Below are 11536 nucleotides of genomic sequence, written 5' to 3' on the forward strand. Positions count from 1 at the left end.
AAAAATACATTATTCACAAAGATTATCATTTAAAACTGCACTTACACTTTATAACACATTGAGCTATGCCTATGGGTCACGTCTGTGGGAAATCACCAGGCTACAAGGTGTCAGGGCATGTGTGCTCTTGAAGTAACTTTCCATGGTGTTTCTATTTAACATTTCAGCTGGTTCAGGCCTTCAGCTTTCTTGTGTCTGCCCAAAGGCGGAATTTTACTCAATTTTCTGAAATTATACAGAGGCTTACATCATTGAAACACCTTTAGCTTTCGTTTTATTTATTTTTTGTTTGTTTTCTTGAAAATGTGTTGCGTTGGAGTGAAATCCACTGCTAGCTAAGAAACAGTTGGTGAGGGTTTCCCTTGCTCCTGTGGGTGATAAGCTTCCTGCTGCTTACACTCTCCCCTGCATGATGGGTTACTTGGAACTTGACAACCAAAAGGGATTTATAAAATGCCACATTTTGTGCATTTTCAGCAGCATGTGCTCTCAGCCCTTGAGGGGAAGCATGGAAGGCTGAGTTGCAAGTGTGCACGTCCTTCCTCCTTTTCTCTCGTGACCATCTCTGCCTGATAATACTCCTTGCCACGGTTGCTGGCTGGAATTTCCACAACTGTATGCATGAGATGGAAATGTTTACCTTGAGAAAGCAAACATAACTTGTGAAAATGAAGTCATCATTTTAGAGTGACGAAAGAAAAAAAACAACTCCTGGACAGCTTCCAATGAGATGTATATGTTTGTGTGCACTGTCGTGTGTGCACAATACATCCACACCGTTTCTAGATTTACTTTGGTTTCATCTTTGTTTTGTGTTGTTTTTACTCATTTGAAAACAAAAATTGAGTGAATTTTAGTATTTTAAAGATGTATTAACAGTATGATTTTCCTCATCGGCATTCTCAGTACTGCCTCATGGGATTGAAAACAGAAGAGGGAAAAGGAGTTGTGCAGTGGCGGGCCCACAGGCTAGCTACATCTGCCCATTTGTAGATCCCCGTGGCTCCCCTTCCCTTGTCAGTACAATGGCTTGTTTTCAGGTATTGGCCCTGAGCATATAACTCATGTTGTCCTTGTGAAAAATTATCTGTCTTCCTTAGTATTTCATTTTTTATGGGTTTGTTGTGGTTGCGTGATCCTGGAAACATGCTGAACCAAGTAATGGTATTGAACTTACTTTTTTTGGTTTTCGTTTTAAGTTGTCTTTGAAACTTAAGGATACTGCTGGATTAAACAAATTTCAAGAGAGCTTTTATTTTAAGCTTGCACAAAGTTAGTGATGGATCTGGCAAATTGGAAGTGCTGATGTTATCCACCTTCATGATGTTTATGCATAACATCTTTTGTCTAATGCAACATCTAAAAGTGTGTGTCCTTTGCCTTAAAAAAAATCAAATGATTGAGCCTGGCGCAGTAGCCTAACAGCTAAAGTTCTTGCCTTGAACGTGCCAGGATCCCATATGGATGCCATTTCTGGTTCCGAAAGCCCCGCTTCCCATCCAGCTCCCTGCTTGTAACCTGGGAAAGCTGTCGAGGACAGCCCAAAGCCTTGGGACCCTGCACCCACGTGGGAGACCTGGAAGAGGTTCCAGACTCCTAGTTTTTGGTCGGTGCAGCTCCAGCCGTTGTGACCACCTGGGGAGTGAATCAATGGATGGAGGATAATAAATAAATAAATCAGGCCCGGCAGTGTGGCCTAGTGGCTAAAGTCCTCGCCTTGAATGCCCCGGGATCCCATATGGGCGCCGGTTCTAATCCCGGCAGCTCCACTTCCCATCCAGCTCCCTGCTTGTGGCTTGGGAAAGCAGTTGAGGACGGTCCAAAGATTTGGGACCCTGCACCCATGTGGGAGACCCGGGGGAGGTTCCGGGTTCCCGGCTTCGGATCAGCGCAGCACCGGCCGTTGCGGCTCACTTGGGGAGTGAATCATCGACGGAAGATCCTCTCTGTCTCTCCTCTCTGTATATCTGACTTTGTAATAAAAATAAATAAATCTTTAAAAAAAATAAATGAATCTTAAAAATATATATCAAATAATTGAAACCGTTTTATGCTCCAGCAATGCTGTTCCCTGTCTCACTCAGCTAATATATTCATTTTGCTTTTGATTTTTAGCAAATCACAGATGAAGGTCTCATCACAATATGCAGAGGGTGCCACAAGCTGCAGTCCCTCTGTGCCTCAGGCTGCTCCAACATCACGGATGCCATCCTGAATGCTCTAGGTCAGAACTGCCCGCGGCTTAGGTAAACGTTTCTTGTTGAGCTGAAAAACCCAGGGATATGGAACAGAAGCTTATTTCACTTTGATCTGTTTTTTTGGAACTTTGAGATTTTGAGGTAGACACACCTCTTTTAGGTGCCCACTGTCTTGCCTCATACCTCCCTAGATTGCATGTAATTGACCACAGGAAACCAAGGAGTAACGGTCCCCAATATTCTGCTTGCTGTCCATCTCAGAAGAAATAAATCAACACTTTATTTCATTAGTTGAGGAGGAGCTGAAAACATTTTTTTTTTCTTAATGAGTTTGATATAATTCCTTTTTTAAAGTTGTTTTTAAAGGCCCATGCTGAGGTCATTCATATCATGGAAATGATGCCAGGTTCATAGCAGGGAATTAAAAAGAAAGAGCCATGCTCTGGAGGACCTGCCTGGTGCTGGTGCTGCAGGCAGCCTGTGGTTTCTTCCTGCCTGGATAAAGGGTCGCCCAACTGGATGTTATGTTAGAAAGTATGTGGTACCATACATATGCGAGCACGTACCAGGCTATTTCATAATAATAATAAGTAGAGATGATTCCCATATGTGTTTTTTCTTTTAAAATAAAGTTTGTGTAATACTTATTATGAAATGGACATTGTTTTGACAATATTTCTGAAACAGTCAAAATTAGTAATGTTAGAGGCCTAGAATAGACTACTTTTCAGGAGTTAGAGAGGTGACCAAACCTCTGTTTTAAAGAAACAAAGTTGTCTTCCACTCTCCCTCCTGTAGGGTTCAGTGTGTATTAGAATGGAAAGACGCTAAGATGTAATGCTCAAACAGACCACATTTTCCTTTTACCTATGACATTGATTTCTTTTTTTTAAAAGATTTATTTATTTTTTATTGGAAAGGCAGATATAGAGAGAGGAGGAGAGACAGAGAGGAAGATCTTCCCTCCGATGGTTCATTCCCCAAGTGGCTGCAACGGCCGGTACTGCGCCAATCCAAAGCTGGGAGCCAGGAGCCAGGAGCTGAAACAGCCCACGCCGGTGCAGGGTCCCAAAGCTTTGGGCCTGGGCCATCCTCGACTGCTTTCCCAGGCCACAGGCAGGGAGCTGGATGGGAAGCAGGGCCACCGGGATTAGAACTGGCGCCCATATGGGATCCCGGGCATTCAAGGCAAGGACTTAAACCACTACACTATCGCGCCGAGCCCGACATTGATTTCTAACTGGTATTCTGTTAATGGTGATTTCTTAGACATTAGTGCTGATTTTTTTTTCAACTTTAATAGTAAGTAATTCATAACAACACATGTAAGTGTTCTTTAATACTATTATATGAAGGTCATCAGGCTTTTCAAAGAAAGAAAATAACTTTTGATTCCTCAGTCCTAGGATCTGTTTACATTGCTATGTTGCAGTTGCCCAATAGGAGAGAGAGTGCCCATTCAGCCCCTCTCCTCCGCCTCCCTGGAAAGAGTTCCATAGTCGGGACACGCCTGTAATTTAGCAGTCCCTTTATCAGGTTTTAAAAACTTATCTAAATCTGAGCAAACTTACTTATAACAGAAAGAAAGAAAATAATTTACTTTAGCAACAGGTTAACTGGAACAGAGCATTTATCTCCATTTCCTTTGTTTTCTAGGAGCAGGCTGCCCTCTGGGGATAAGCAGTATGCCATCAAGAGGCTTTTAATGCAATTCATGCATTTTGGCATTAATTACAGCCTTCAGTTTTATTCTTCTGTGTTCTTTGATTGCAACACCCTGAATTGTGGTATTGGCAGGATGATTTTATGATAACTCCATGAAAATGAGTGACGATATCTGTATGCAGAGTTACTTGAAGTTGTTGACATCACTCTGCATTACAGAGTTCTTATAGAATAGGAGATTATTGTCTTAAATTCTTGCTGTTTTATTAAATGCATTTTTCAAGATCCATGAGCTTGACTTTCACTTTGTTTTTTGCTGGTCTTTTTTTTTTTTTTTTTAACAGAATATTAGAAGTGGCAAGATGTTCTCAATTAACAGATGTGGGATTTACCACTCTGGCCAGGGTGAGTATTTTCTTCAGGTGTCGTAGAATAAGCCACAGGAAGCATGTAGAATGAAGGTAGAATTGGAGATGTGAGTCAGGCAGTGCTCTGCAGCTGGTGTTCCTGGACATCCTGGTGCTACAGCCAAAGAAGGCCGGTGCCCAGAGGAGCTCGGGCTGCTCTGGGAAAGCAAACACACGCTGCAGAACATGGCCATCACTGAGGAAACTGTGGCTGAAGACTCAGTCAGCCTCTGCAAAGTAGGGGTAGTGATGGAGAGGGAAGCCCAGTAGAGACTTCCTTGTGCTGTGGTTGTGGGGTATGTGGTTGGTGGAAGCGGACACTACTGAGGGGAAACTGTGAGCCAGCCTTTAAATGGAGACATTTGAGAGATTTTCTGAATTTTCCTGACACTTGGAATGGTTTCTAAATCACAGTGTAACGGTACCATGTAAAATTACTCTGACCTTAACTGTTACAGAACAGAGGGAATGGCATTTGCTTTCAGCTATGTGTTATTCACTGGGTGAAAACCAATCAGGAGATAACTCTTACTTGCCTCCCTTCCAAAAAGCAATTTTCATTAATTGTCTATGGTTGATAAGACCTCTGCTAGCCCAGTATTACTATTTAGCGAATTTAGTCCCTTCTTCTTTGATACTTGAATACTTTAATGTGGAATAACTAAGAAATTTCACTATAATTAAATCCTTCTGATATAGTATCAGTGGCACAAGACAGAAGGTGAAACAAGAGTGACTCCAGCTCTGAAACACTAAGATTGCCTCTGTTATCTTTAATACTACCTCTTACTACCTTTTAGTTTTCTGACTCTGAAGTTTCCCCATGTTTTAAATGTTGCAATGTTTGGAATGTCTTTGTAGAATTGTCATGAGCTTGAAAAGATGGACTTGGAAGAATGTGTTCAGGTAAGGTTGTATTTTTTTTTAATTCACAAATACGGTATAATGGGAAGCTATGTTATATGCACACATCAGAATGTTCACCTCCCTACCCTAGAATAGGATGCTGTTGCCTGGCAGCACTGCTGAGTCTCCAGCCTTACCAGGTCCAGGTGCACGTGGTGAAGCACTGAGAAAATACACACCATTCGAGAGAGGATGCCCAAGTGTTCAGACCATGAGTCTGACTTCAGAGAGATCCTAAAAGAGCCCGACCTGAGCCTTCTCCTTTTGCAGCTTCACAGGAGTCTGGGTCCTTCAGATCAGCAGCCCTGGAAATCTGATTGGGTCGTACTCTTAGCCCATTGACCTCCTCAGGAACAATTTCTTACCAGCATAAGAGCTTTGGGATTATTAATGGACTGAGGAGAAACTTTGAAAGAGACATTCCAAAAACAATAGAGAACAATCAATTTTTTTAATGGTAAAAGACAGTTACTAGTATAAAAGGATCAGTTTTAAAAATCATTTACTGTCCAGACATAATTTGGCAGCTACTAATTCTTGCTAAACTGAAACTTGTTCGTGTCAGTGTATCTTTTGGGCGTCCCTGACCTCCACCTCCTTTCTCTACCATTTCTTAGCCCCTGTGATGCTGTAGGTAGTAAAAAACAATCATCGCTCAGAGTAGGAAAGGAATGTGAAAACAAGCACTGATTTGCTTTCATCGGATTACTAGACTGTCCTTCCTGGCTACACGATCATGATTAAACCAAATTCCAGCATCCTATCTAGTTGAGTAACCAGGACCCAGGTTATCAGTCCTAAGTTGTGGCAAGCCTTATGAAAAAATAGGCCAAATGTTTAAAATTCAAAGATGATTTTCCCTTAGTTCCCCCCACCCCAGTGGAGCAGCATGTTCTCATGCTTTTCTGTAATGATTCTTTTTTTTTGTAAAGATTTATTTATTTTTATTACAAAGTCAGATATACAGAGAGGAAGAGAGAGAGAGAGAGAAAGATCTTCCGTCCGATGATTCACTCCCCATGTGACCACAACGGCCGGTGCTGTGCCGATCCGGAGCCAGGAGCCAGGAACTTCCTCCAGGTCTCCCACATGGGTGCAGGGTCCCAAGGCTTTGGGCCGTCCTCGACTGCTTCCCCAGGCCACAAGCAGGGAGCTGGATGGGAAGTGGAGCTGCCAGGATTAGAACCGGCACCCATATGGGATCCCAATGCATGCAAGGAAAGGACTTTAGCTGTTAGGCCACCGCACCAGGCCCTCTGTGATGATTCTAAGAAGGTAAAACTAAGTCCATTCCAGTGGATGGAACTTCAAAAGCAAAAGTTTTGGGGGTGGGGGGCGGGAAGCAGAATTGTCGACAAAGCTTTCTGAAGATTAGAGGCAATTATTTGTGTTCAAACCCAGTCTGGTGGGTTTGATAGCACAAGTTCAGATAGTACATGATATTTAAACTTAAAGATTGGTAATGGATGAACTAAATTCTGGACTGAAAGTGTTGTCAACAATGAGGCACAGCCCATGGTTTTATTTCGAATTATACCTAAAGTACACTTACATGTTTCTTTCAGATAACAGATAGCACATTAATTCAACTTTCCATACACTGTCCTCGACTTCAAGTATTGGTGAGTTTGACTTTCAGAGTTTGGTCTTTGTAGGATTCAATCAAAATCCAATTCTGTAGTTCCAGTTGAGTTGTAAGAATCCAGCTCTTCCTTTCCTTCTTCTCTGATTGCCCCATTGGGAAAAGAATGCTTCTCCAGATTTTCAGGCCATAGAGTGTAAAGTTGGGCCTGAGTGAAGGGGGAAACTGGAAGAAACTAGAAAAGCTGGATGTTTCCAATATGCCTGCTTGGAGGCTGTAAACTGAGCTGGAGAATGCGAGTTCTCTTTCCGAAGTGGCTAGTCTGAAGGATGGTGAGATTTCCACAGATCCAGGGTGATGAAATGGCCCAAAATATGATGTGCTGCAAATTGGAACTCAGTGTTCTCTTTTTTTTTTTTCCAGGTTATTTATTTATTTATTTGAAAGGCATAGAAAAAGATTTTTCCTCTTTTGATTTCTTTTCAGATGCCTGTGATAGTCAGATTGTGCCAGACTTAAAGCCAGGAGATGGGAACTATTTCCAGATGTCCCATGTGGTTGTAGGCACTCAAGGATTTGAGCCTCCTCCACTGCTTTCCCAGACACATGAGCAGGGAACTGGATGGGAAGTGGAGCAGCTGGAACTCAGCTGGCACTCTGATCAGGGATGCTGGCATCCATGCAGCAACTTCAACCTGCTGTGCCTGTCATACCTGCCCCCAGATATGCTTATGAAACAGAACTGGACAAGGCCTTCCCAAGGGACTTCTTACTGCTACCCTCACTGATGCTACCGAAAGACATTCTGTATCCAGGCTGATTGTCAGTATGTTTGCTTAGCATGGTACTGTCAAAATTTGCCTCAAGGATTCTGAGTTTTCCAGAACCAGGGGTTTAAGGAAAATTGCTGAAGGGATCATGTGGAGGGAATAATCACACATAATATCTGCAAAGATCATCTTCAGTTGATTGCTAGAGCCTGTCCCTGCACCATATAACCAACCTTTAGTACAAATTCTGAAACATCTCTTTTTTTAATCATAATAAATTTATTTTTGATGATGTTTGCATAGTTCAGGATGCATGCCCATGTGGGCCACTGATAAGGATGGGGAGGGTAAAGAAATGGAGGAAAGTGGGTGAGACAATGGTTTCCAATCTCCTTTTCTACATATATCTGGGGGGAAATTGGGGACAGCCATGCGATATCATCCCCAGTGTTAAGCATATTCTAAAGGCACTACTAAGTGGTTTTCATAGTTCTGAGATGCTGTTGATTTTGTTGCTCCAAGAAAGAGGAAATCCTTCTAAGGTCTGTTGGCTGACATAGTCAGCCTTAGAGGCTCAGTTTACTTGCTGTCAAAGCTTGGCCAGGGGAGCTGTCCAATTTATTCTGCCCTCCATGATACTAGATGTCCTCTGCAGACCTCAGTGACCTGGTTGTCATGTCCCCCATTTTCATCTGGGCATGCTGTCCACTGAATAGGCTTCAACAACCAAGGAGACCCAATTCTGACATAGACACTCCACATCAGACCAGATTCTGTAATTTCCCTTGTAGATGGAATTTTGAGTCCAGTAGTCCACACCCTGTGTGACAGCATGCCATGTCTGCCCTCCTGCTTATCTTTTTTTAAAAGGCAACTCTGTTGGCGCACTGGTATAGTTAACACAAATTTGACATTAACCAGACCCAGAATGCCTGCTGGCTATTAGCTACTTTTCTTCCAGCAGTGTAACACTTGCCTAGATACACTCAACCTAAGGCAGTTGGCTGTAGCTGGGGTCTGGAACACCTTTTTGCATTAAATATTTGAGAGACAGAAATAGGCCAAGAGAGTGAGCTCCCATCTGCGATTTCACTCCTCAAATGCCCTCAGTCTGCGGGGCCTGAGTTAGTACAGCCTGGAGCCACTAAACAGAAACACAATCCACGTGGATGGCAGCAGCTCTTACTGAGCCTCCCAGGGTCTGTATCAGTGCAAAGCTGGAGTGAGGAACCCAAGCCAGGAATCAAGCCCAGGCACTCTGTTGTGAAACAGCATGTGTAGACCTCTTAACTGCTAGGCTTAGCACTTCCCAAAATGCCAGGATCTTTTATGTGAAAAGCTTTATCCCATCTTGTGGAGAGCAGAATTATTTATTTGGGAAAACATAGACATCATGGCTGTCTTACATGTCTGTGGACTTAGTCATTACGTGAATTCACAAAATGTAATCGTGCACAGAGGTATGCCCGTTGATTACCAAAAGCAGAATGCCAACAATTCTGATTTACTTATGCTTCCCCATGTGAATCTAGTACTGACTCCATATTCATTAACACCATACCAGAGACCCTAGCTGGAGAAATGCCAAAAGATAATTCAATATCTTCTCTTGTTCTGTTTGGCTAGAGTCTGTCTCACTGTGAGCTGATCACAGATGACGGGATCCGTCACCTGGGGAACGGAGCCTGCGCCCATGACCAGCTGGAGGTAATCGAGCTGGACAACTGCCCCCTGATTACAGACGCGTCCCTGGAGCACTTGAAGAGCTGTCACAGCCTCGAGCGGATAGAACTCTATGACTGCCAGCAGATTACCCGAGCTGGGATCAAGAGACTGAGGGTAAAGATGGCCACGCCACTCCCCAGCCCTCTCCCGTGTTCTCAGCACCCATTCTTCTCTCCCTTTCTTTCTTTCTTTTTTTTTTTTTTTCCAGATTTAGATTCCTGTGATTTTGATGTTTTTCTGTATACTTGGACACTTATCAAGGAGGAGAAAAGGGAGAGCCTTCCTCAGGGTAGATAATCTGTCAGTCCAGATGGAAATGTAGTCAGAAAGTACCAACTGAGGGGGAGAAAAGCAGGTCTCCCCCCACAGAGCTTCCTAATCGTATCCAGGGTTAATGCAGCCCCAGTCAGCAACAACAAACACACATTCAGAGTTTGGGTCCAAAAGAAAGAAATAACAAAATATTTGGCAAAATGGTATTGAAGAGTTTATTTATTTATTTTTTTTCTTTTCACATAAAACCCTCTGACTAGGCTTCTTATTTTTTCTGAGTGGTTTTTCTTTTTTAAAAGATTTATTTTTATTGGAAAGGCAGATTTACAAAGAGAAAGAGATACAGAAAAAATTTTTATCCAGTGGTTCACTCCCCAAATGGCCTCAACGGCCGGAGCTGAGCTGATCTAAACCAGAGAATCAGAAGCCAAGAGCTTCTTCCAGTTCTCCCACATGGGTACGGGGTCCTAAGGATTGGAGCCAGCCTCTGCCCTGCCCTCATGTCCATTGGCCACTTGACACGTGTTCTGAGAAGCAGCATTGTTCTGTTTCTGTTTAAGTCCACTCTCTTAGTAATGTTTCTGTCTTGTTTCAGACCCATTTACCCAATATCAAAGTCCACGCCTACTTCGCACCAGTCACCCCACCCCCATCAGTAGGGGGCAGCAGACAGCGCTTCTGCAGATGCTGCATCATCCTATGACGATGGAGGTGTTCAACCTTGCTGAACTGAGTATTTAATGACACTTCCAGAGTACCGTGAAGTCTCTCCAGTGGAAGCAGCCCCGTGTGGGGGCAAGGATTTCACAATGAGGGAGGGCAATGTCCAGATCCCCAGAGCCACACAGACATATGCCTACAAACCCTCATCCATCCACTCAAGCTCTGTAACAGTGGGACTGCTGTTCTTGTTGGCTTTATCAAGTGGCTTGGTAAACCTGAACCATTCCGGTTGGACGTGCCCAGAAGAAAACCACAGTCCAAGGTAGATGGAGGGAGCATTCCAGCAAACCCAGTGTTCCTGCTACTGGGGTTTCTTTTTTTGCTAAGGGATCTCTTTGGGGATTTTTGGAATGGCTGTCCTCCAGGGTCAAAAAAGCATGGAAAACAGTATATGATGTATGCAGGGACCAGCAAGAAAATTTCTTTGCATCTTAGAAATGGTGGCCATCCGTTGTGAGATGACCACAGGGCTTCTGTGCTTCCTTGTTTCCATGCCAACATGCTGAGCATGCTCACAGAGAAGGCTTGTCCATTCCTCCTGTGTTGTAGTATTTGGCCCTGAGGTTTCCTGATAGTTTCATTGGAATCATTGTGGTTTAACAGTGATTCCTTATTCATTCAGCTGTCACTATCTGTAGCACACTTGAGCATCTGTCTTCCATCCTCTGTTGCTCCCTCCCACACTCTGGCTTAGTCTTGTCACCTGTTCATAGTCTCCTAACTCACACTCAGTTGTTACTCTTTTGCTGTTGTGTTTACAGTTTGCATTTTGGATGATTAGTTGGGGTTACCAAACATTTTTAAAAACACATTATCAATAAATATTTTTTTAATTCTAAATTTTACCATTAGGGGACCCTGCCTGAATCTTTGCCAGTCTGAAAGAAAACTATTAAAAAAAGAAAAAGTTATGAAAGGAAATTGAGCAAACTATTTTGATAAAAAAAAAAGAACCTTTACCTATTGATTTCTCTATCTTACGTCAAATGGAAATTTGCATGATATACCCAGTACCCCTGCACTTTTTTCCTCTGTCAAGTCTGTTGACTTACTTAGAAAAGGGAGAGATGCATTATTAATGGAGAGTGAAATGACAGACTCTCTAACACCGAGCCTGAAAGTCCTTACCAGCTGAGGTGAGACGCTAATGGTTCACTAGAGCTTGGTGTGCTCAGTGTCTTGTGTGACTTTGACATAGCAGGAATGCTGTAGGAGGGGCTGTGCTACCTAGGCACTTAGTTTTCCTTTTTAATTCCCCGTTTCAGCCTATCAGGGAACCAAGAATGG

At 43.1% G+C, this 11536-nt stretch overlaps 1 protein-coding gene across 5 annotated transcripts in view; it reads left to right on the forward strand.

The window, feature by feature from the left end:
• FBXL20 (F-box and leucine rich repeat protein 20) overlaps nt 1-11089 on the forward strand; it is a 53803-nt gene extending 42714 nt beyond the window's left edge. For all 5 annotated transcript variants that reach the window (XM_058676692.1, XM_058676696.1, XM_004591139.2 and 2 more), the window contains 6 exons: nt 2116-2246; nt 4208-4268; nt 5132-5176; nt 6742-6798; nt 9155-9367; nt 10122-11089. In XM_058676692.1, the coding sequence (XP_058532675.1) occupies nt 2116-2246; nt 4208-4268; nt 5132-5176; nt 6742-6798; nt 9155-9367; nt 10122-10229 (615 nt within the window). In that variant the 3' untranslated portion in view covers nt 10230-11089. The remainder of the gene's footprint in view (nt 1-2115; nt 2247-4207; nt 4269-5131; nt 5177-6741; nt 6799-9154; nt 9368-10121) is intronic.
• The last annotated feature ends 447 nt before the right edge of the window (nt 11090-11536 follow it).

The sequence above is a fragment of the Ochotona princeps genome, chromosome 17 (assembly GCF_030435755.1).
Source record: "Ochotona princeps isolate mOchPri1 chromosome 17, mOchPri1.hap1, whole genome shotgun sequence".
Taxonomy (NCBI): domain Eukaryota; kingdom Metazoa; phylum Chordata; class Mammalia; order Lagomorpha; family Ochotonidae; genus Ochotona; species Ochotona princeps.